This window comes from Microtus ochrogaster, chromosome 21, assembly GCF_000317375.1.
Source record: "Microtus ochrogaster isolate Prairie Vole_2 chromosome 21, MicOch1.0, whole genome shotgun sequence".
Lineage (NCBI taxonomy): Eukaryota > Metazoa > Chordata > Mammalia > Rodentia > Cricetidae > Microtus > Microtus ochrogaster.
The window spans coordinates 12,376,625-12,403,709 of record NC_022022.1 but is presented as its reverse complement, the minus strand read 5'-3'; the positions used below and the strand labels follow the sequence as shown (position 1 = coordinate 12,403,709).

The 27,085-nt window shown below is 36.3% G+C and overlaps 1 protein-coding gene across 1 annotated transcript in view; it reads right to left on the bottom strand.

The window, feature by feature from the left end:
- Positions 1-26,045, bottom strand: part of Olfm3 (olfactomedin 3) — a 196,222-nt gene extending 170,177 nt beyond the window's left edge. The window contains exon 1 of the mRNA XM_005357171.2: positions 25,583-26,045. Within this exon, the coding sequence (XP_005357228.1) occupies positions 25,583-25,651 (69 nt within the window). The 5' untranslated portion in view covers positions 25,652-26,045. The remainder of the gene's footprint in view (positions 1-25,582) is intronic.
- Between the last annotated feature and the right edge of the window lie 1,040 nt (positions 26,046-27,085).

Below are 27,085 nucleotides of genomic sequence, written 5' to 3'. Positions count from 1 at the left end.
CACAGGGAGATTTAAAAAAAAAAAAAAAAAAACAGAATGTGAGAGAAAGAGCATAAAAGCAAAGAAGCAAAGGGAAGGGATGGAAAGGGAAGATTTAAAAAGTCTGTTGTACGTCAACCAAAGCACAGCTGCTGTTAAGTAGTCATTGTTAAACCCCAATGAAAACTTTCAAGTGCTTTGAAAATGATTAAAAGGGGTTGGGAAACAAACTTAAGATACAAAAACCTAAACAAAACTAAACCAAACCAAACAAACAAACAAATGAACGACAAAAGCTCCCAGTGTTAAAATACAGTATTCATTTAGTATTAATAAATAAGACTTATTTGTGTTTGGTTACAGTTTCATTGATATTTTTAGATAAATTTACCTAAGCCATAATTAGATAATTATAAATGGTCCTCTTTTGTGTTTAAAGTCCACTTAAGGAGCCCTGATCAGGCTCTGTCTGCCAAAGCACCCCATGTAAGCAGGTGGACTGCAGTGACCATCTGGCCACTGGATAGAAGCCCAGGACAAGACAGACGTTACTGATATTTAGCTGCACCCAAGCTCTACTACCCAGTGGAGAGGACTTATGGAAATGCCAACCTAGGATTGAATGGATATGCTCAGGTACAAACCCCAATGATAACTGTAGAGTTGCCATACCGGCTAATATTGCTATTAGTTCTTTTTGGTTATCTTTGTCATGCAGTGTTCCAGCAACTGCCAGGAAATTCTATCCCATATACCTTCCACAGCTTTCCTACTTTCCTGATTTGTACATAACTATCAAAGTATCAAAGGGTTAGTAATTTCTGAAGATTCTAAAGCTAACTAAAAATAATTAAAGCTTCATATGATAGATTTTTAAGTGTGCGCTATATTTTACATATTCTATAGACTCTAAATTTGAAAACTGACCTTCACCATGTGTCTTATTCCATAAAAGAAAAGCTTTTTTACTTTTAATTACTTCCTGAGACACTTAAATTTCACTGATAGACTTACTTGTTATGAGACTAATAAATAAAGAATACTAAAAAACACAACAAGTTGTGTCTATATATTTATTTTTACATGCATGTATATATGTAATCATAACACTGTATCTCTAATAGAAAAATAAGGCCATGAATTTGAAAGGAAGCAAAGAGGGTGACAAGATTTGGGGAGACATAATTATGTTTTAATTTTTAAAACTTAAAGAACAAAAGTGTATATTTTAAAGAAAATATATTAAAAAGCTTATAACGAAAAAAAATATTGTATTAAGAATATAGAAGATGGAAGATAGAACATTGTAATTGAGGTCCTTAGTTCATGTGCAAACATTTTTGACATACACTTTTAAAACTTTCTCTGAAAAGGAGGCATGGAAGAAGTTGGAGAGAGGGAAAATGGAAAAATGGAAAAAGGAAAAGAGATGAGTCAGCGAGATAATTACATCATAATTAAATTTATAAAAAATAATTATAAAAAGTAAATGCTAACAGCAAACGCAAAACAAACAGTAACTTGTCCTGTGTAATTCACTAGTAGGAATGCTTTCAGTAAATGTAGCAAATAACAAAACTAACATTAGACCCTCTGAGAATTTGAACTGTAGTCTGTAACTATGTGTCTTAGCAATGTACTAGGATGTTCACCTTCCTAGATATGGACGGAGGGGGGAGGACCTTGGACTTTCCACAGGGCAGGGAACCCTGACTGCTCTTTGGACTGGAGAGGGAGGGGGAGAGGAGTAGGGGGAGGGGGAGAAGGGTGAGAGGAGGGGGAGAAGGGTGGGAGGAGGGGGAGGGAAATGGGAGGCTGGGAGGAGGCGGAAACTTGTTTTTTTTTTCCTTTTCTCAATAAAAAAATCAACATTCTCTATTAAAACAGCCGAATTAAAAAAAAATTCTCATCAAAAAGATTCACTTGTGAGACACAATCAAACCATTTGCTGAGGCTGAAAACATAAATGTAACAGGAAAATTCTCAGACATAGTAACCAACTGATCATACTATTCCAATCACTTAAAATTAACCTCTGCCTTCTTTGACCAAATGAACTGAAATTTAGATCTGTCCAGAAGTGTGTTTTCCCTGAATGTGCACTATGAGTCTGAACAAACACCAAGGGGCCATTAGTTCAGGAACACAGAGGATCTAAACAAATCAAAATCATATATGTAAGAGAACTGAGCTCAATGTGCCCTCAGCAAAGTGGATGCTGTACTGAGATACACTTTGTACCTGGAGACCTAGGGGGCCATTTGCTACCCATTTCTCTCATACTTTATATATAAACCAGAAGTGGTATTCAAGAGATAGGAGTTAATCCATGCCTAAAGACAAGATTTATAATTGCCTCCTTTTACTATTCTTTTTTTTTTCAACACTTAAGGAAAACCACTGGTTATCTTGTTGTCTTTTTAGTTATCGTTATACTATGAAGTAAACCCCATATCCTGCTTCAAGCTATCATTTGTGTTTTCTCTTTTTATTCACACTGGAACCACTTTGAACAACAGCATTTTAAAAGATAGGCCAGGTACATTAAACATTATGAGAAGGGGTTCAATGCAGAGAGAAGGTACAAAAGGAAAGTGTCCTTTCTCACAACACATGCCAGGACTTAGGTAATGATGAATAAGATTAGCTGAATATGTAGGAGGAAAGTAATGCCTGGTACTGCAAATCTAGCTCACATCTATGGTGAGGCCATAGGCCCTAGTAGAAAATCCATTATTGCTGCTTAACTAAACCAGTGTAAGTTCTAGCTCCATTCTTAATATGCATCCATTCTTACAGATAAGAGCATCTCTCACCCTGCACCAAAGCAACTTCTTTTCTTCAGCAGATGGAAATCATCACACAAAGGCACAACTGGTCAAAATGCAGAGAACAACTGACTGGAGTACCCAGTCCACTGATACCTCTACAACACAATCCTTAAACCAAGACCCAGAGAACAGTGCAGAAGAGGAGGCCAAAAAAGAACGTAAGAGCCAGAGGACCAGTATGGGACATCTCCTGTCAGACAGTCTTCTATGTATGGCAGGGAAAGCACACCCAGGAAATGGAAACGGCATCGTTGCCTATACAAGGCCTAAAGCTGATAGCACTGATTGACACGATAATGTAGACAGGGGGATGTGCTCAAGGCTCTACTCCTTGAGGAAAAATTGGAGGCAATTAACAGTTAACCAATGAGGAAGAATTAGTCTTCCTCAGGGATGTGGCTCCTGATAGGCTAGTCAATCCTAAAAGGTCAGCTCTAAAGATATATGAGGAAAAATAAATGATCTCAGCAGGTTGTGGTCATATGTGTGTGTGTGTGTGTGTGTGTGTGTGTGTATACATATATAAAGATATATAACAATTACAAATAAGGAAAAATATGGCTTCAGTGTTGTATAAATATAAAACATTATGCGAAAAAAGATGACTCTAATGAAAATAACTAAGTAGCAGTTACAGAAAACAACACAAATTTAAGAAACTTTTTCTCTATGAAATGTGAATGTCATGTATAGCAAAGTAACTTATTGAACGTGAGTATGGATTAATATAATTTGTTCAATATTAGAAAAAAAGGTGAATTATATATAGATAAAAGCTTGAGATAATTCACTGTTTTTTGTTGTTAAAAGCAATGAAGAATTAAGAACTGTGTGGTAATTTTTTCAAAGAGCTACAAAAAAAAAAGCCAAAACTAGAGAAAATATCCTCGGGTGTTTTGGTGAAATAATGACTCTTTTAGGTAAGTGTAATTAGAGGATTCACAATGTATATAATAAATATTAAATAATCCATGTAGGTAGAAAGAGATATTAACAGCAATAGAATCATATTAAACCCCGTATAACAGCCCCAGCCCCACAAGTCATATAAATTATATAAACTATCTGGATACTGTAAAGTTTATGAAATATTCTAATATCCAGTTCTACAATGTTCAACATGGAATTCTCAGTTCTTTATGACCGATGGCTTTTGTCTTCTTCATTTTGAATTCCTGTTTATTCTCAGACAATTCTGTCTGTCCTTTGAGGGCTGCAGTGCTGAATAGCATGTGTCTTGTATACTATGGATTCTGTTTAGGATCTTGATTTAGTAGACAGTTCAGCTTCTGACGTGAGCTTGTGTAGGGTTCATTTCATTGTTTCATAGGTCCTAGATGTGACTCAGCCCACCAACTCATCTTTCATATGGATTTTGCACAGTTTAGTTTTAGAATTTGCATGGAATATCAGGTGTAGAGGTTCCTCTGAGTCAGGGTTCCTAGTACAGCAGGTGTTAGCGATGTTGGAAAATGTTAATATGGGTCCAGTTTGGCAGGTCAGGAGCAAAGACTTTCCCAGTAGGCTTTTGCCTAACTCATTTAACCTCTCTCTCTCTCTCTCTCTCTCTCTCTCTCTCTCTCTCTCTCTCTCTCTCGCTTCTCTAATTTGAGCTCAGTGCCCTCAAGTTGCTAGCTTCTGTTGCTTTCAGATTGTTATCTTGCCCACACACAGCTCATAGCTCAGCCACAGGCTTGTCTCTGCAGTGTGACTCTGAGCCCACAAATGTTCAGTGGCCCAGAATGCCCTCCACAGCAGCTGCAGTTGCCTGAGCTGTTATCTCCACAATCTCACTCCCAGGACTGACTTGTCTTGTTCTCCCTACTGTCAGAAAATGCTCCTTTGTCAAAGGTGTGGACAAGGGTTAGATCCACCTCTGAGACTTCCTTGCATGGGAAAATACAGTCCTCACCTGCTTAATGTCAACTTCTCAAAATTACTTGCTTGTCTTTGATCACTATTAGTATTTTATAAAATGGCAGTGTTTGCCTGGTACTGTTTGCTACACTGAGAATAAAAAAAAAAAAAAAGAACCAGTTCTTTGTTAACTCACTGGTACTGATTTTGATTCAAACAAAAATATGTGGAAGATTCTAATCTGTGTGTTATTTTTCTTTTTCTCCCATCTCTCAAACTCTGCTTACTTATTACATATTATAAAGAACATCTACCAGGCTGGTCATTGGAAGACATTGGTGTTTAATATATGATTTGAGATCTATAATGTTTTTAAGTAAAATTATTTATGGAATTTGTGATTTCAAAAAAAATTAAAAGTCATGAATTTGAAGAGTGGGAGGGATAACATAAGAAAATCAGGGAATAGATAAGGAGAGAATGATGTAACTGCAGTACTCATATATGAAGTTCTCAAAAGTTAGATTAAACATTACTTGAAAAATTAATATCAGTTATAAACTTAGTGTATAAATTAAACAGTAGAATATACGATATAAGCCACATATATAATATTAATTTACTGAAAAGCAAGTGGCTGCTTGCATAGGTAGACGGAACCTTCTAAAATGTTAGTTACCTCACTCAGGATTTTTTTTTTCTAGTTGCATCTATTTGCCTCCAAATTTCAAGATGCCATTGTTTTTTTACTGCTGAGTTGAACTCCATTGTGTAAAGTACTACATTTTCTTTTTCCATTCTTCAGTTGAGGGTCATTTAGGTTGTTTCCAATTCTGGCTATTATGAATAATGCAGTTATGAACATAATTGAATAAATGTCTTCCTTGTAGGAGTGTGCATACTTTGGGTATATACTCCAGAGTGGTATTGCTGGGTCTTGAAATAGGTTGATTCCCAATTCTCTGAGAAACTGCCATACTGGTTTCCAAAGTGGCTGTATGATTTGGCACTCCCTCCAGCTCATAAGTGGATAGAATACTTAAAGAAAATGATAACCAGCCCACCACCACAGAGAAATCAGAAAATAAGGAGGATCCTCACCACCGCACAGAAACCAGGAAACAAGGAGGACCCTAGGAGAGACATACATGGATTCTCTCCGGAAAGGGGAAATAAAGAAGATCTCACGAGTAAACTGGGAGCTTGGAGTAAGGTTTGAAGGTGAAAGGGGAGTGGAGAGAGAAGCAAGGGAGAAGGGCAGAGAACATGAAAGATCAGGAAAATCAAGCTGGAGAAAGGTCAGTGAGGGAGAGCAACGAAAGAGATATCTTGGTAGAGGGAGTCATTATGTGGTTAGTGAGAAACCTCACTAGGGACATTCCCAGGAATCCACAAGGATGATCCCAGCTAAGAATCTAAACACTAGTGGAGAGGGTGCCTTAATTGCCCTTCCCTTGTAATCAGATAGATGAATACCTTACTGTCATCATAGAATCTTTATTCAGTAATTGATGGAGTCAGATGCAGAGATCTGTAGCTAATCACTGAGCTGAGCAACTTGATCCCAGCCTCAGCCTCTCTGAGGAATAGATGGTGGTAGGGTGGGGGAAGGTGGGGAGAGCTGGAGGAGGGGAGGGATAGGCACCTGGAATTGGTATGTCAAATAAAACAAAGATTGGTTAAAAAATAAATATAAATAAATAAAACATTAGTTAACTACCTCGTGACCCCATGAAGGTTGCATTCTTTTTCAGTTAAAATGTGTTATTTGGATAAAAGTAGGGGACTTCAAATGAGACATGTTATTTATTGCAGTTTCAAACAAGCAGTTTTATTTATCGCAATTTCATATTTTGTGGGCCATATAATATCTGTGACAGAGGTTAAAGATTATATTTTCTTGTCATAAAATAGCAAGAAAAGAAGGGTGCGGACCTCACTGATGTTAACAAGATTGCCACAGGAAGTTAAATCACTTGGGAAAACTGTTTTAAATTATCCATGCTTACTTCATTAGTTTGATGATTTGGTAATTATATATAGTTTATAAAATATCCTAACTATCCCTATTAATTCTAATAATTTTTTATTTTTTATTATATAAAAAAAGATTTTTTGAATTAGCATACTAGGAGATAACCCAGCTGTGTCTATATATTTTCTGCAATTCATACTCTTTATTAACTTTATTCATTGTCATTTTGTCTGCTGAAAGTTTTGTTTATTAGTTATTGACTTCAAATTCTAACTTTTCTTACTTATTTACAAATCTTGTTAATTCAATATATTTGGTGCATATTCACCCACTCAAGGTTTAGTTTTCCTACCCATGCAACCTTATATCCTTTTTTTTTTAAACCCACCAACTCTAATTTGCTTGGCCCATATACTCTTAGATTTAGGGCCTTCCATAGCATTGTGATTTCCCTCCCAGGGATCATTCCATTGAAGAAAACTGATTCTCTCCATAAGCTAAAATTGAAACTTTTTGCCTATCTTCCCTTCCTTTGCTGGCTTGAACCTTTTGTCTTGCTTGAACATGCCTGAGTCTTGTGCATGCTTTAATCACCTCCATGAGTTCACATGGGCAACTATTGTATTGTTTCTGGAAAGCATTGCTTTCATGTAATCATCCTCTGCCTCCGTTCTTACAACAGTCTTCTTAGCCCTCTTCACATTTCTTGAGAAGAAGTTGCATGATGTAGATGTCCTATTTAGGGCCAAGCATTCCATAATCTTTTGTTCTTTAACACTAAATATTTATTTGTGCTACTGAGAGTTAAAAAATTTAATTTTTCTGTTTTCTGATTCTTGACCAATTTTATTATCTTACATATTCCTCTTATTTCTTTACAAAGCCATCCCCCAGTGAGCTATTTTCTTTTAAAAACAAGCTTAACATTTTTCTTTTTTTTTGTATTTGGTATTTAATTAGAAAGACATCATATAATAGATTAAGAGCCATATGTAAGTCCCGTTTCCTTAGGCATATGCTAGAACAGAAATAAATCATTAATTATAACGAACCTCAAATTTATTTCCATTAATATAATAAGGTATAATTAGATTTTAATTTTTGCCATGAGATTTATGAAAGAAGAAAAAGTGAATTCTTGTGCAGGCTTGGTGGTAGAGATTTATCTTGGCTGTTGGATTGTTACAGTCCACAACAGTTGACTGCAGTTTTCTTCTATTGGCTTAAAAATGTCCCTCATAATATATTTTTTGCCTAATAATTGACAAGATGTTTAAAATACATAACCTAGCCATTGTCAACAATGCCTTTCTTCTATACTAGTGTCTACTTCCAAGACCTCACAAAGGGGCCATCCTTTCAGTATGATGTCCCTGGCCATCTAGGATATATTTGGCCCAAAGCAAAGGGCAGAAGAATGAGTCACCTTCCATTTCTTAAAAAAGGTGCTGGATTTTGTCCAGTTAGTGGTTCTGTTCATTTTTACAGATCAAGAGAGAACTTGGCTACATGTGCCTCTGCATGATGTCAGTGAGAAAAACAGCTAGATACGGGAGAAAATTCAAGCTTGTCTTTCCATACACATGGATACTTCAGTGTGGATTCCACGCAGGCTTCAGTTTTCAGGTCACTCTTTCTTTTCTGTAATGATAACTCATTCACATCTGTGGCTACTCAATGAGCTGGTTATTTCTCTGAGAAAATGAAGAGTTACAGGTTCATTTACTTGTGTCCACCTGCCCTCTACTAAGCTGTCAGCCTAATTTATACTTCATGCTTTCCCTACCTGTTCCCATGGAGGAAGCCTCTATGTCCCCACAGAAAAATAAACACTCATTTCTGCCATCGTTTTAGCATATTATTTGTTATGTTTAAGAGTTCAAACAAAATCAACTTTTCATTTGATAGAATAGTCTTTAGATATATTCTATTTCTTTTTCTCTGCACAGAAGACCTACCAGGATGGTTTATTTTTTTATGTCTATTTTCCACTTGTTCCTGTCCTCAGGAGAAATGTGTTAAGTATTAATTATTGAGATAAGAGCTTCTACTAAGTTCTAAAGTCTTTTCAGATCAGACCTACATGTCCACAACCGGATCAATTAGCTCCTCTACCAACATTTCCAAACTCAAGAAAGATATTTCTTTCTTATTATCCAAGTCATAAAAGTCGGAGTTGATTGACAGATTTCATTTCTAGCTTCCATATTTATGTAGTCATTGCATTCCTCCCTCCTTCCTTGCTATGCAAATTAAATCATATTCACAGCAAGGAAGAAGCTTCTTTTGACATGTTCATTATACCATGCAACATTCAAGCTTAAACCCCTCTGGATATTCTCCAGTTTAGTTCAAAATCCTTAAAGTCCCCTTCAGGCATCCACCTTGTTTAGCCATCAAATCTTTATTCTCTGTTCTTGAAAGCCCTCTTTGCACATTCAGTTGATGTTTTCTAGATTTCTTGTCTCTCCTTAGAGATGCCACAGGCACTTGTGCTTCGCTGAATTTGTACTTAAATATTTTTCTCTTCTGAAAAGTTGTTTCATACTCATCTTTGTCCATCTTTCTCGTTCTTTGCTAAAGTATCAAATTCACTATGAAGTCCATTCTGATCATTTGGTTTTTAACATAAAATGTATCTTTGCATTTTATACTTTTGTTTGTCCACCATACAAGGCACTAATATCTAATATCCATTTGCTCTTTCTCAGATTTATTTTTAACTACTTTAATTGTTTTGGCAGAGACAAACATTTGTGTTTTGTTAATTAATGCTGTGTTCTTAAATATTAGTGCTACCAGACACATGTCAGACAACCTAAAATAACACCAAACCATTGACTCCTGGGACCTGGTTGTACAGTTGTGAAACTGGAGATCGGTGACAAAATTGTAGAGCAAGCTTGTTCCCCTCATTGTTATTTTCTCCTATGACACACCAGTTTATTTTGTGTGGTTTGAAGTACTGAAACTTAATTTTGATGTTACAATAGAATATTTTGTCATTTTTGAGATATAGAAGAACTTTTAAAGTTAATACATATGGGAATTGAGTAAAAGTCAAAATAAATAATTTTCTTTAAGTTTAAGATAAACCAACAATATTATTAAATTGTATATACAATTTAAAATCAACCTGCTGCCAGAACCAAACTTTAGGTGATAACAAACTTAAGGCTGATTTAATAGAACTATCTTGTAACTATATGGGAGTAGAGTAAATCCTTTATTTGTCACAATGAGATATATGATGCCTTTAAGAATTTGATAATATTTTACATACACACATCTATCTATCTGACTATCTATATATGTATTGTATGTATATGTGTACATCACTGTGAGGAAAACTGTGGTCCTTTCCAAGAACAGTACATGATCTTAATCATTGAACCATTTATTCCGCTCTGAGTAATACTTCAAACAGCTGTGTTACATTTTGTTGTGAAGACGCAGAACATGGCCCTACACTCCATCAGAGAATGTCATGAAAACCCAACTTTCAGGATTTGGATAAAGCAGACAGTAACAATCTCAAAGGGCTGACAGATACACTAAGGTAAGAGAAACAAATTTTTGATGGCCAAAAGAGGTAGGTGAATGCAAAACTAGCTAATTAGGAATGCAGCAAGTGGCTATTATAGGCACACTTGGTTGTATAAGTGTAGGGATAAAGTTTCACATTGCTAGTCTCATAGTTACTTTATGTACTATACTTAGAAGTAGATTGCAGATATTTTGTGAGACATTATCTTAAACGAGTCTGTGTGGCTGCTTCTAGATAAGAGTATCATTTTGAGTAATAGATCTGATATTAAACCTTGTCCTCCTAAATGTGGATTGATCACACTTGATGTGTTGAAGGTCTGTTAGAACAAGTGTGCCAAGTGATTATTGGAACTTCCAGACTACTTTGAGCTGATCTGCAGTTCTTTCTACCTTCAAATAAAGCTAAAACCCTGTCTCTCCCCATATCTGGAATCTGAGGTTTTGCATGAGGACTACACTGGCACCTTGCCAGTGTCTTCATTTTTGCCAACAGAGAATGTTGAGCTTCCATAATCCCATAAGCAAATTCCTTAGAGTAAATCTGCCGCTGTCATTGTATCCTCTGTCTTACATTTTTTTCTCTCTCTCTTCCACGCATATATATGTCATTTACATTAGTTTTGTTTTTTTTCTGAGTACTCCAAATAACATAACTAAATTGTGTCCCGTTTATTTGATTTCCAATTTTGTTTGAAGTTAAGATAATTAAACTTCTCAAAGATGTTTTGATATGATGTAGATCTTGTCTTGAATACTTTAGATAATCATTTCTCTGCCATTTATTATCTCTATAAGTTCTCTTCCTTTCCATCTGCATCAACGTCTGTCTCTGACATAGTTAGGAATAACAGAACTCTATTCACATAGAAAAGGCTTCATTCCTTCACATGGAATTTTAGTCTGCTATGACTTCCTACATGCAATTTCCCTTTGATGCACTAGATATTCCTATCTTCATTTTCTAGGTTTTTTTCTTTAGGTATCTCTTCCCATAGGAAATCATCCATGATCCTGTACTCTCCTTATCTCTTCCCATAGGAAATCATCCATGATCCTGTACTCTCCTTATGTCCTATACAATACTCTGTCATAAAATGCATTATCCAGTTCAAGTACACATAAACTTATGATAATCCTACGGTAAAAAAGGAGATGGGATGTAAGAGTTAGCAATCATAACACCTTTGAAAAAATTTCCTAATTCCTAAAACAGAGGTCTTCATGAGTATTTGTTTAAAAATTATTTCAGGGTAAAAATTGTCTATCCCTTGTTTTAAGTGAAATCATTTTGCATCACCGATTTATAGAATGATGGCTTTCTTTGCTTTATATTTTTAAAAGTCGTATTTGTTTTCATTTTAGACACATGCATGTTTTGCCTGCATGTATGTACATACGTAACATACATACAATCCCATGGGCGTCATGAGAGTCCTGTGGAACTGGAGTTATAGTTAAAGATGTTTGAGAGTCACCAGGAGAGTCCTCTGAAGAGGAAGCAAGTCCTCTTTACAACTTAGCCATCTTTAGCAGCAACTTAAATACCTTTAAAATTAATATTTTAAAAAGAGGATTTAAGATTGCATAAGCTAAGCCGAAAATGTTTTCTTTGATGATAATAAAGAGAGCAGCCGGTCCACACTTCTAGAATGTGACTAAGAAGTTCCCCCAAACTGCTTGTATATGGTCTATATAACACATCCATTTCCCCCCAAACAAATGACTTTCAAAGCCTGCCATTACTTTTGTTCATCACATTTTGACTAACATGTGGAAGATGAAGAAGTCATAGTCGTTCTAGTACTGAGTCATAAGTTGCCTCTTCACTTTCACATCCATTGAAAATAGGTGAGAAAATTGAAATACAACACTTATCATTAAATGCTTTGAAAACTTCTTTATCAGCAAAAATCAAATGCAAATCACTCAGTTCTTTTTTAAATTGGGTTTATTTTTGTTTGCATTTTATATTTTTTAATTTTATGGGTTTTTTTTCTTTTTTTCTTTACCATATTTTCTTTTTTTAAATTTATTTATTTATTAAGGATTTCTGCCTCCTCCCCGCCACCGCCTCCCATTTCCCCCTCCCCCGATCAAGTCCCCCTCCCTCATCAGCCCGAAGAGCAATCAGGGTTCCCTGACCTGTGGGAAGTCCAAGGACCACCCACCTCCATCCAGGTCTAGTAAGGTGAGCATCCAAACTGCCTAGGCTTCCCCAAAGCCAGTATGTACAGTAGGGTCAAAAACCCAATGGGGATGTTCTATTGGGAACTCACCAAGGCCAGCTAGCCTGGGTCTGAAAAAGCATGGGATAAAACCGGACTCGCTGGACATAGTGGACAATGAGGACTACTGAAAACTCAAGAATAATGGCAATGGGTTTTGATCCTAATTTTATGTTTTTAAGAAAGAAATGAAGGTAACTTTTTTATTGTACATACCAATCCCAGTTCCCACTCCCTCCCTTCCTTCCATTTGCTTCACTTTCCTCCCCATCCCATCCCCCATCCACTCCTCGGAGAGGATAAGGCACATTACTTTGGGGAAGGGCCAAGGCCTTTCTTACTATTTCTAGGCTGAGCAAGTTTTCCGTCCAAAGAGAATGGGTTCCTTAGCACTTGGGAAGTACCAGGTCAAAATGTGCTAAGGAGTTGATAGAGCTGCTGCCATGGTGAATACAAAGCATTTGTGATTGTCTGCATGAGGCAGATGAAGCCAGTCAATATTACACTATGGGAGGGGGAGGATCTCCTTAAACTTCCCTCCTCTGGCAGAGGATAGTTGATGGATTTTTAGGAGAGAGAATTAGTTTTCTTTGAAGATGTGTTTCTTGGTAGATTGACCACGTTCCAGTGGATGACTCTATAATCATACAAATATCAACAGAACAAATAATAGGGATTTTCTAATTATATCTTACTAAAAGCAAATTGGGTATCTTGGATAAAGTCTCATTTCCTTATATGCATAACATAGACAGAAAGAGGGTGAATTTTTGACAGGAGAGGATTCTGGTTTTTATATTATTATTTATATTTTTGTGAGCCTCTGCCCGTGTGTGAGAGTGTACACCCATGTGGAAATCAGAGGAAGGCTTTCAGGAGTTGGTTCTTCCCTTCTACTTTGAGTGCTTGGCTTTCAAACTCAAGTATTGAGGATTATGTGGTAAGAGCCTTTATCAGAGCCCTTTTTGAATACCGTTCTCCCTGTTTCCTTATCAATGAATCATTTTGTTTTGACTTTGGTATATGAAGACAGTAGAAACATTATGACACTTACTCATTCATCTTCCAACTGAATTTTCAAGAGGTGATGAAAGCGAAAGACATTGAATTAGAGTCAAATATATAACATAGCTTGATGTCTCATTTGTTAATATTTTTGTGTCTATAATTGTTCATATATAGTAAATCTATAAAGATTTTGTATTAGACTAATTATTTTTTTTGCAAATATAAGAAAGTCTTTGTTTTTAGTTTTTATTTAAATAATCTGTAAGACTGAAGCAAAAGGAGAGTAGAATAATGAACTGAGTCCTGAGAAGTAATACTTATTAGTATATTAAGAATGGCATTTTGCTATTCATTGTGCACATTTAGTATTCTAGGAAACTGAGCCAGTAAGCCATTCAGAGTTTTCCCAAAACAAGATTCTTAGAGTGTTCCAGAGGTAGTTTCAGGCCCTAGCTTTCCATACTACTAATTTCACATTGTTCCATTCCACATAAACTTTCCTGTTCCCTGTCAATGTATGCAATTCTCTGATTTGATATGGTTGCTCTCTTCCATTGTCTCCCTTTTATATGCTGAATTAATAATAATTTGATTGAACCTCTTGAGAGAGGAAAAATGTGTCTTTGTCAATATGATTATGTACAAATGGACAGGATGTAATTCAGTTTTAGAGATTCATTCTTTGCAAATCAAGGTGCAAATAAGGAAGAGACAATGTCCTTAAGAATGAATATTTCTTCTGTCTTCTATTCTTCTTACTAGGAAGCATTATGAGTTAATTGAACTATGAAAACTTTACTACAAAGGTGAATATTGACAGGAAGTGAGAAGCAGTCATGTCTCAGATTAATGTCTATAAATAATATGTGAATGCACAGTGTTGGTACAAGGAAGTAGATATTATTGGGGTGTTTGTACCTATATACACTTCTGAGGGTTTCAAGCTTCAAGCCATCACTAAATATAAACAAACACTTTCCCTAAAATCATCTTTCCCTCCCCCTTTTAATTTCCTTTATCCTATTGCCACTGTTGACCTGGATGGAGGTCACTTGGTAACCCAGGCAGGCCTTATTCTCCTATCAGCCTTCCTGCTCCAATGCTCCAAGTGCTGGGATTATGGGCTTCAAATATTACCACAGGCACCACTTATTTCATTCGTATTTAATCCTGGTTGCTTTTATTTCTTTGCTGTGCTGTTTTATAATTACATTATTTTATAAAGTTTTTGTTTTCACTTTAGGTCAGATACTTACACCTGTGGACTTGTCTTGCTTTGATTGACAAGAAATTTGTGATGGGTTTTCACAAAAAAAAAAAAAAAAGACACCCTGAATAAAAACCTGGCTTCCTTTATTGACTCAATTTTTTATCTTCAGCTATCTTCTCTCCAGTTTTGCCTCGGTATAGTAAGAGCTCTATATTCGGGATGAACTTTTCAACTATGTATATTTCTTCAAACTTATCACTGAATGCTATAATATATTTGATAACCAAACTGAGGTCACTTTAGTCTACCCCTGTCTGTCTGTAGAATATTTCTGCAACATCGCCTGTATTATAATAATTAAAATTTTTAGTGAGTTTTGAGCCAGATAAGGTTTCAGTTTGTTCTGAATGGCAATCATATTGCTAAGATCTAGTCAGTGTGTCTTGAAACACATTAGGTGTGAAAATATTAACCTCTGCTGCTAGTTCCAGATATGCAATTCCCTACACATCAGTAGAGGTAGATCATTCCCAGAAGTGATGGCATCTTCTGTAAGGTAATATTTCACCGGTGGCATTTTGTTACCAGTGCATCAACACTTTGAATACAGACTCTCTATTTGAAGAATTCCTGACATCTGGAATTGCTCCCTCTAGTACTGCTATTTAAATCATCCTGGGATAATGTTTCTTAATCATCTTTAAACTTCGTTGGAAAAATTAAAAGGACTGCCTATTCAATTCATGCCCCTCCTTGGGATTATCTAGATAACTGGCTTTTTTTTGTGATGTTTAAACAACTTTATTACTGGCATATCTTTTTAGGGCATTTTAACCTACAGAATTAATGAAAAATCTTAGTTTATCTGATATTAGTGAGTTATATACACATTACTGTACCTATTTCTTTAATAATTAGCTATTATGCTATAGAGTCGTGCTAACCTCAAATAGTAAGATTAGAGAAGCCTTGTCTTACATTACATAATGCCATGTAGGTCCTTACGATCATAGATCTTGAGAAGATTTTCAAAAGACTAGATTTTTGAAGCAATAAGTAATGTGCTGGCTCACTAAACAAAGTTAAGACATTATATAACCAAAAAATAGCTATGAGAAACACACACACACACATACACACGTGAGCACACACACATTTGTTTAGATATAAAATATTTCGATTTATAAACATAGATAAAGAAAATGGCCATTTTAAAACAAGAAAACCAAATAAGGAAAAGTAGATATGTAAACCTTGACATTAAGGCATATGAAACAGGGATGAAAAAGCCATGAGATCATGCAGCACGCCTCATCCCAGAGAGCCTGTGCTAAGATGTTCAGCTGGGAGTGAAGATTAATACAAAAAAATTACGGAGATGCTTTTCAGCATTAGTCAAAATAAGCTGATACAAAATTTTAAAGGCTTTAAAATAAAAGTCCTACAATCAGTCTTGCCCCCATCCTTAGTAACTTATCTAGTGGGAAAATTTATTAAAATAGAGAACACAGAACAGAATTTTAAAGAATTGAACTATTCCCTTGTTGACTACTCCAGAGGTGGTGGGACCTGGAAGAATGGAGCCTGTAAATGAGGATTAAAGTCTCATTTAATAGACAACTTTATTCAGAGAATCAGACACTTTATACTCCGAGGGCTAAGAGGAGTCACACAAGTAATGTGTACTCTCACAAGGGCAAACTGCACATGGCAAAAACATGCTTTTCCATAAAGGCATATAAACAAATAACAGTAGCCAGTTGAAATGAATAACTGAAGTATACTCACTTCTATCTACAACCCCTGGCAATGGCACAAAAACACATCCTGAGAATAATTCTGGTTTTTTTGGAGAAACTGAGGTTACAAGACTCTTGTCTTCTTTTCTTACAGTTTTCGCATAAGGACTAAGAATTCTTCTCACTCCGTTCTTGGATCATGTTCTGAATTTGTTATTTTATGTCTTTATTTATTCATTCAATAAGTACTTAATATATGGATAACGGGCTGAGATAGTTATTAGGTAGTACTGGACAAAAGAGTGGCAAAGCCATAGAGCGCAGAGGCTGCCCTAAGGATTTGGACGGGAAGGATTCAGAGGATGGCTTTTGCTTAGTCCATAATGGATTTGCCATGGAAGTCGAAGGATATGAGTTACATCACCAGTCACCAGAACTCTAAAATGCAGGGAATGGAAGTTCAGGGGAGACAGAAGCAGGAGGACCCCTCAAGTATGCCTGTCAGCCAGTCTAGTTAAGTCAAATGAGTGAGATACAGTTACTATGAGACGTCTGTCTCAATAAAAATAAGGTGGGTAGTGATTGAAGAAAACACCAAGAAGGTCTCTGGTTTGTGCACAAGCACACACACACACACACACACACACACACACACACACACACATCCACACCACCCTTCACATACACACCACATCACACACACACACACACACACACATCACCCCCCATATATGCACCACACCACACACACACCACACCACACACACACATCGCCCCTCCTTACACACACACCACCCCCATATCACACACACAGAGTAAAAGATACATAATATAATAAACATCTTATTACTTAAAAAAAGAGATACAATTGTAACATAAAATAGCAATAAATGCTGTATAAATATTTTTAAAGACTCTTTGGAAATTGTTATGTAAATTTGGGAGAGAAAAGAGATCCATTCTAATTCCTATTCATCTATCGCTATTCTGTGATAGACATAGTGTCCATGGCTATAGATTTTGAGGGAGATAAAGCACCCTTTTTTATGTTACTTTATTGGGATTACTTCTTTTTCAAGTGGAAGAAATACCATACAAGACTTTATAGAAAACGTTATATTTGAGCTGCATATTAAACTTATATAAAATCTTGACATACGGGAAAAAAGGAAGTTCTTTTTGGAAGGGGCAAAGCATGAGACCCACAGCATTTGCAGTTTCTTCACTAAACTTATTTTTATTCTCTTATTTTATCCTGGAGGTTTGCTTTGATAGTGACAGAAGGTCTGACTTGAACACATTGCAGCACCTTGTTTTGGAAAAAGAAGAGATAAACGTTCTTAGGAAACATTTTAATTTTATTGTTGCGCCAGGTGAATTGAGGTTGTTTGAGAAAGGACCTGGCTACATAATACCAAACTAGCTTAGAACTCAAGATGCTTGTTTCCCATCACTCTGAGTGTTGGGGATTACATGCATTTTCCACCATGCTTAACAACAAAATTTCTTAAAATTATTTCAACAACAGTGTTTGGAAGCTATTGTTAATAACATTAAAATTGCATGATGCTTTCTAGAGAGCTAAATTTATGCTAGTTCTATGCCTGTCACATTCTATCACAGTAGTTGAGGTCATGTAAACATCATTATTGCACAATGTGCAAACAATTTAAACTAATATTTTCTTTTTAATACTCCTTCTTCATGAACTATTGCAAGGAGAGAGCCGCTTGTTCTCATCACAGCTGCCTGGCTAGCTTAGCCCCGAAATAACCACATAGAAACTTTATTAATTAAATCACTGCTTGGTCCATTAGCTCTAGTTTCTTATTGGCTAATTCTTACATCTTAATTTAACCAATTTCTATTAATCTGTGTATTGCCACATGGCAGTGGCTTATGGGGTAAAATTCCCAGCATCTGTCTCTGGAAGATCCATGGCATCTCTCTAACTCTGCCTCCTTTCTCCCAGCATCCCATTTAGTTTTCCCCGCCTACCTAAGTTCTGTCCTATCAACAGGACAAGACAGTTTTTTTATTAACCAATGAAAGCAACACATAAATGGAAGGCCCTCCTACTCCAATGAGCAAATTCTATCAGCAATATTATTCAGTTGCTTTTATGTATTTGTTGTTCTTCATATACTTTATGTAAGTTGGGTTAGAAGAAAGGAATGGAGTCATAAATTCCTCGGATGAGTTTATTGTTTGATGAACAACACCCATATATATGCTATTACAAAAACCAAGAGGCAAGATGGTGCCAAGAACTTTGTAGAAATCTTATAAAAGTAACTAAGAATACAAATAAATTCAAAGGAAGATGGAAAAAAAAGTCTACAAAGCAATTCTCCCCGTAAAGGTGGTCCTTTCTTCATGGCCTTCTTGCCTTGAACATTTTAAGATTCAGTAAATGACAAAAATTCCTTTCCTCATCTCTTTTTTTTAAATGTTGCATTGGACTATCACAGAATTTTAATTACTTTATTGGTGCCACGCTGTGTATAGTCATACAAACCTATAATTTGTACACTAGGTACAAAGCAGTGTCACATATAGGTTAGATTTGAGTTTGTATATCCAGTTTGTCTGTGATCTGCCCACAATTAGCCCAAGTACTTTGAATTATTTTTGAAATTAAGGAACCATTTGCATTTTGTTGGGAATAAGTATAAATGTAGACTTCTGCATGATGGGTTTCAATTGGAATTTTCACAAGAACTGTAGGCTGGCTTTGAGGAACTTTTCATAAATTTAACATTTCTGAAAGTCGAGAAATGGTAACAGCAAGGGAAGAGGGGCATGAGAGGTACTCTGAATGATTCTGAGCTTTTAATGTATGAGGCAAAAGGGTTTTAAGTTTGATTAAAGGTCCATTGGCAGAATTATAATATTTGCAGGTAATACTACAGTTTAAATGTATCTTCATATATTTTAATGTTATTAGTTATTCTGGAAGTTCCATTGCCATGATATTAGTTACAGGTATGAGCTATAGCCTAGTTAATTGACCATGGGCAAGTTTAATGATGAAGAATTAAAAGACAATTCCTGTGATTTTACGATATTTATCTGATTTCATACTAGATGAGAAATGTATTTTTATTTATTTATTTATTTATTTATTTATTTATTTATTTATTTATTAAGGATTTCTGCCTCCTTTCCGCCACCGCCTCCCCTTTCCCTCCCCCTCCCCGATCAAGTCCCTCTCCCTCATTGTGTGTGTGTGTCCTTGACCACATGTGCCCATGTAGAGTCCAGACTACTGCTTTCTGATTAACTACTTTGAGACATGTCAGCAATGAACCCAAAAGTTTGCCCCTTCTTGGACAGGCCGCTTGAGTTGGCATGGCCACATTGAGTCCGACTGTGTCCATCTAGAGCTGAGTTTCCAGGCATGTTCAGCTATGTTGAATTTGATATGGGTTCTGAAGATTCAAATCAGGTCCTCATATTAGCACAGTAAATATTTTAGTCACTGAATCAGCTCTCCACCTCCTAAAAATTGTATTTTAAAAGTTATTTTATAAATGTTTTAACTTCAATATACTGTACAGCAAGCAGAAAATATTTTTTTTGTTTTTTTTTTGAGAAAGCAGCAAATAAAATTTTAAATAAATATTACAACCATAGTGTTAACTTTGTATCAAAAAACAATTTCTAAGGTTTTAACTGAGAAGTGTCATACACTGAGTTGACAAAATCCTACTTTTTGTTGTTTTAAAACACTCAGGGACCATATCTCAACCATGCTTTTGAATTTAAACAAGGGTAGTGTTTAAAGACCCTTTGCTCTTACTGGAACACTTTAAGACCAACCGGGAATGATTATTCATATATTCCAATTAACAGATCATCTCAATGACCCAATGTAACATTACATCAACTATCAAGACAGCAGTTTGATTTTGAATCTCTTCTCTTAGCTTCACTACTGCCAATTAAGTTTTGATTGCTTTTAGGTAAAAATTTTGGTTAATTAACACTTAAGTAAGTCAGGTGGAATGCCTTATTATACCGTGTGCAATTTTATCCAGTTTCCTGACATATTTTCTTATTATAAAAATTGAGGTTTTTTTTTCTAAAAATTTCCAGACTTTAGAAAATTCTTGGACATGTTTTAGCTTGGGAGAATCTGCTACAGACTATGAACTTTGGTGTGGACCCCTCACATACCTCCCACCTCTCTTCAGTGAGAAGAAATCTTTTTAGAGAGGAAATAGGTTTTCACTTTGCTTTTCAAAGAGACTGTTTCAATAAATAACACATTTTTTCTTGAAGTAGGAAATGTTGGCCTTCGGCATCAGTAGACAGGTAAATGATCCTGTCAGGTTTGATGGATAGGTGACGACAAAGAAGTCATAAACCATATTCCATGTATGAGGGGATAGGAGAACAGGACTGTGGTGTAGAGACCAACCAATTGGAGGCTCTGAATTCCAATTACAAGAGTAGGAATGGCGTGCTATTATTTTAGAGGTTTATCCTCAGGCCTTCTAATGTTGTGATCTCACTAAGTATAACCCATAAAGAAAATGATTAAATTTTGATGAAGTATCAAATATTATGGTAAAATGAGAGAGTTATTGTATGGTGTAACAAAAAGGTTTTGAGAATATGAAGCTAGGAAGATATCTAAGTTCATAAAGAATTAACCATGTAAGAGTCAGACTCAGTGTCCTGAGTCTGTGTTGGGCCTCTTGGGTGCCAATAATCTCAGAACATTCTGAAGGTAGAGACAGGAAGTCTTTTGGGAAAAGTCAAATCAGCAAGCTTGGATTTCAGTAAGAAACCCCCCTTAAGTAAAAAAAAAAAAAAGTAAAACAAGGTCGAGGAAGACCTCTACATTAAGATCTCCACACAGGTGCAAACACACATATGCCTGCATGCATATTTCATGTGTATCTGTCCGTATTTATATGAACATGAATGTAAACGTGCACGTGCAACATACACATGCACACACATAAGATTGCCTAACGATTTCATATTAAGGGCCCTGATATGCTTTCTCACAGTGTCATGAAAAGTGATACATATCAAGAGAAAATCCAGAAACAGAAATAATGGACCCAAGAGTTTTCTTCTGTTAGTGAGTAGTAATCACACAAGAATCAGTTGCAAAGATTCAGGAAACACACTTTTTAAAGAAAAATGAAGGAAATCAGTGGCGCTGTAACCTTTTCAACTTTCCTGAAAGAAGAATGGGAAATAATAATCACTTTTCCAAAGTAAAAGTTCAATTAGTTTACTGATGACTTAGACAAAGTGAGAACAGAGAGATTTTTTTTTCTTTTTCAAATATAGAAGGGCTACTTTGAACACTAGTTATTTATTATTGCAGGGGTACTGGTGTGAATCTATATAATCTTGCCAAATACCATTGATCTTTGTACTGTTCTAATTTAGGGTGATCATTTGAATGAGTATTTTGAGACATTTACCAATATAACTATTGAAATTCCTTTCATTTCTATCACACTCATATTGCTTTCTTGCAATTCTCTTATTTAGGGCAGGAATTATGTTTATGCTTTCTTGGCTGGAACAAAATAGTTTGGTGCTGGGATTAGTGCTGAATCATAGTTATAGTTTGTGCCTGCGACGCGAACTAGCTTTACTGAGCTAAGTTCAGAGCATAATTTTTTAAGTTGAGAAGAGTGCACCCTCAGTTCAAGCAATGTTCTCTTAGCAAGACATTTTGCAAAAAAAGGTTCATATTATAATTATCATGTCCTTAAAGTAGAGCCGTCTCAGCACTGTGGAGATATGTACATTTCACCTTGTTTGAGCTGTTCCTCAAGTGGGATTTGAGTATAAACACCCTGTTTGCAGCCTACCCTGAAATATTGACTTTGTCCCATCTTCACGGCTCAGCACTGCAGAGGAGAACACTCTGTGCTCTGATTCATGGGGATTGTGTTTTACTATAATGTTCAAATGATGATCTGTTGAAGTTTTTTTTTGTTTTTTTTGTTTTTTGTTTTTTTTTTTTGTAAAAGAATAAAGAAACCCACTCTCCTATCAAGGTCATTACTGAACTCAATGCCTTCACTTTAAAAGCACAGAGATGCCACCTAGCAGCCATTGTAAGGAATTTCCTACTCAGACATGCTGCTGTGTCTAAGAAACTGAAAATTAAGTCAATTTGTACATTGCTCTGTTTTAAGATTGTACTATTTTTTTTGACAGTGTAGCATATTGCCTATGATTCAGATTTTTCATCACCATGGAATTGATTGACATCTCTTAAAATAAGTAATCTCATATGCTTTTGAGTTTATATTTTTTTCTAAAATGATCTTGGAGCTTGTTAATTAGACTTTAATTAAGAACACATAATTCAAATGAATTTTCTGAGAAAAAAATCAATATTTCTATATGAAAATACAAATAATTAATTAGTGGTGAATTGCCTTGCTTTGGCAAGGAACTACTAATCTTTCCAATTTTGTAATGCATTAAATGAGAAGAAAGAAATTGAGTACATGCTGAAAGTGGAGTTTATTCTATGAATATAGATGTTTAAACATTTTAAATTGTAATAAAATTTGTTTCCAAGTAATTTACTATAATATGGGGATATCTAGGCACTTTATAGACTATAATTAAGACAGATAAACCCTGATTGCAGCCGGGGAAGGGGAATCTATAGATGCAAACATTATATAGTCTTTCATAAGATTAAATTTGGTAGTAGCGATAGCAAGTTATTATCTTCTTAATAATTAAACAAGAAAACAGGCAGAGATTTAGAATGGTGATATCTGATGTGGATAGAATCATATACCTTAAAATACTTTTGAATTCTAGAGATCTTCTCCTTTGCCATTTCTCTGTACCCATACATGATTATATTTACATTTACAATCAAAACATAATTTATAAGATGGTTGAGCATCAAAGAAAGGAAATTCATTCTTGAAATCTATGTTGCTCTAGTGTTCCACTCATATGAAAAGAAGCAGGTTAGATTTCTATTTCCATTATATTTCTTAAGAAATGTCTGTATGTTCCCAAACATCAAAGGCAACTTTTCACAGTTCTGAACTTGAAAACTCTAAGCTTAACTGAACGGAGCTGAACCACCGTTGAGAAAATGTTTACTCTGTAGGCTGATTGACAGTTATTTTGAGGGCACAATGCTACTTTTTGAAATGTTCTGTTTGATAAAGCTTGGTAAGCAAATACACTTTATAAACATAAAATTAGGCTCTATGCACTCCCATAAAAGTGATATTTTGTCTATGAATCCAAAACATTCATATATTGAATTACCTGGTACAGAATTTTTAATATTCTCTGTTATTTCATGTAAATATAGAGCAAAATATCATGAAGACGCCTTTGAATGCTGTCTGGAAACATCTGGATGCTGAGAACAGTTTGTAAAGTGAATGAGTTTCTCAACTCTACGGCATTCAGAGTTTGCCAGTGACCTAATCAGAAAGTTTTAAACACTGTATAATCAGAAATTTCATAAAAAAATAACAAAGATGAAATTAACAAAAGAAGGTGTTTATTTGAGGAAGTCATCTCTTTATTTAGCATAATATTAAGAACTAACTGCTGACAAAGATGGTATTTTTGCGTTAAAGATTCTAGTCATATTCAGTCCATCAGATAAGCAGTCAATAAGAACTTGCCCTTCCAAATTCTTAAGAAAAGCCATAGCCCATGTTAAGTTCAGGAACTTATTCAGTACTAATTTATTAATTGTGTTCTTAAAAGTATACTTTTGCAAGGCATTCGAAATTAAATAGATGAGAACATGTAGTCGCAAGTTTTAGCCAGTATCACTTGAAAGTCCGAATAGGATATGTCACTATAGGTGCAGGAGCATAAAGGGAAAGAATAAAAAAATACATGAACAGAGTGGTGATGTCTTATCAGGTGTAAAATGTTTTACAGCTATAACTTAGTAAACGCAATGTGACATTAGGCTTATTAAGATGGCTCTCACATGTTGTTTGAAGCTTTCAGAATGTCAGCATCAGGACAACTATAGGTTGAGAATGAAATTGTTTTATTTTCCTCAGATCTCTCCAAATATGAAAACCCTGCAGTATTATTATACCACTATAATTCTATACCATATATTAGGTTAGGCTTTGAAACGTCACAGTCACAATGATAGATTGTAGTTGGTTATATCTTAGTTATAGTCCATTGTCTTAATTAAACAGACAATGCCAGCCAATAAAATAACTTTACAAGACTCAAAACACAGCACTGAATGCATTTATAATACGGCATAATTTTCCCACTCCTATCACAGTGCTGTCCACCAGCTAAGTACGGAAAGAAAAATGCTTTTCATCCCTTACTCTATCAGCTGCCTTTTCTCTGACTCTAGAGAACTATACATTTCTTAGAATGATTCCCTCTCAGAAAGGACCAGCCTTTATCATTAAGGTTTTCCTCACACATCGCTGAAAACATGCTTCCATCCGTCTCTGCTTTGTACCAGAGGAGCTGAGCGTTCATTTTCCTTGCTGGATAATTTACAGAGTTCCACAGCTATATCGTAACTCATCCGTTCTATTGCCCTCCTTAGTTTAAGAGGCTTCTCTCTTCCCGTCTCAACAAGGATCACCAGAACTTCCTTGGGGTTCCCTAAATTTCCTCAGTAAAAGGAAGGAAACACGAAGTCCCTCTCGCAGCAGCAGTGTCTTTTAGCCATGCAGATAGTGTAGCTTTGCTGCTCTGCCTTGGGTTACAAGCAGCCTCCCCAATGTTTTGGACACAAACCGCAGCACGTCTGCGATGGGAGTATTATTGACCAGCATCAGCTGGAAACGCTTCCCTGCTTTCAACAAAGAGACCGCTCACCATCTAACACAGGCATATAAACTGCATTGTTTCTACTGCAAACTCCCTCGGATGGCCCGTCCTACTTCAGAAGAGAGCATTAAGCAGCTGGACAGCGAATAAGCTAAATTCCCCGGAGAACCGCAATGCCCGCTACACATATACATTATCGCCTCCGGTCCCTCCTCCCCCACTTCACAGCAGGACTCTACCTTAAGAAGCTAGCTAGCCCTCTGGTAGTTCACCTTGTTATCTTTAGAGCACTGTGGATGCACCAGGCACCACAGGGTAGTCGAAAGAAGTCCCCCATGCAGTATTGGACATTTTGCCCCCATCTTCATCAAGTCATTACATTTTGCACATTTATTTCAAACAAGTCAAAATATTGCCCCTACCTTGGAAGGATCTAATCCGGCAAGTAAAGACAGAAGAAGGAGGTTGAGAAGGCTGGACCTCGCCTGCATTCTGATGTGGGTTTTTGCCTCTCTTTACTCTGTTTTATGTAGCCACTCCACTCACTGCGGAGACCTTTCCCACGTCAGTTGCACTTTCTGCCTGCCAGTCAGAGCAGAGTAGAGGCAGAGGCAGCGACGGCAGAAGCAGCAGAGGCAGCAGCAGCAGCCGCCCTGGGGGGCGATCATTCCGCAGGCATCTCAGAGTGGGGAGTCGGGAGTCGGGGAGCACAGAAGGCTGGGACCCGATGCAGTGGGCGCTGGCCGAGGTGCTGAAGCGCCTCCACCTGGTGCGCCCCGGTCTACCCTCTCCCCTTCTGCTAGCTATCCAGCCCACCTCAAAAGTTTTGACCCAAGAAGATAAAGGGAGTAACTGCTGAGAGGTGTGGAGACCTGAGCAACGGATATGACATCACTACAGCTCCTGGGGTTTTGTAGGTGGGGGAGTATTTTGCGGGAATTTGTTAACCAAAGGACTCTCACGCTCCAGTTCAGGCTTTGCTGGCAACTTGAGCTGCAGAGAGTCAGCTGTACACAGTATTATGAAACAGGCACCACACTGGAACCTTCTGTCATTGACAGAGGACTCGATTTCAAATTGGTGCTTTAGATAAAGTTTGCAACTAGACTGACAATGTTCTTTTGGGTTTTGTTTTGTTTTGTTTTTCTATTCAAGACACATGTTTTATAGACTCATTTGGTTATTCAGAGATATGTATGGCCACTGATGGACACTTAATTGGAAAATGTTTTGGGTAAAGCAGTGTACACTTATTTGGGGGGAATTCTGTAAGTCTGAAAATACATTGCAGAAATAAATGACGTGCCTTTGTAGTTTCTTTTAGTACAGATATACTCCATTGGTCCCCTCAACTGATCTCTCCCTATTCATCCCTGAAATCTAGTCTCCTGGTCAACTTGATCTGTGCTTGTATCTGAAGAAAATTTCGTGGGGGTACACAATGGTATTACAGAGTAAGTGATTTCTAAGTTTTGAACTAATCAAACTATTTTTTTTTTGTTTTGTTTTTGTTTTCCAGAAAGGAGTCCTGGGTTGGGAGAGGGGAGACTAGTCAGCAACGAAGAGCAAGGAGTCTTCGCTCACACTAAACATGACCGCACTCGGACAACATTATTTGTCTGAAACTCAAACAATGCAAATGTCCTCAATGAGATAAACAGGTGGAAAGAATTTGACATCCACTAGAAAAAAATGTTTTCATAAAATCAGCATACTGCAGCTTTTATTATTTTTATAAGAAGCAATGTTTCCTAAGAGCTATGGCATGCAAAACAGAGCTATGGCCTTGCTTATGTGTACTTTCACATTAAGCAGAGAAATTGGTTGAGGTATCAGATGCATATTGTGTATAAAATTTGTCTCTAAATTTTTACTTAAATAACTCCATTATTTTCAATGTAAGCATAAACGTTAGGATTTAAATG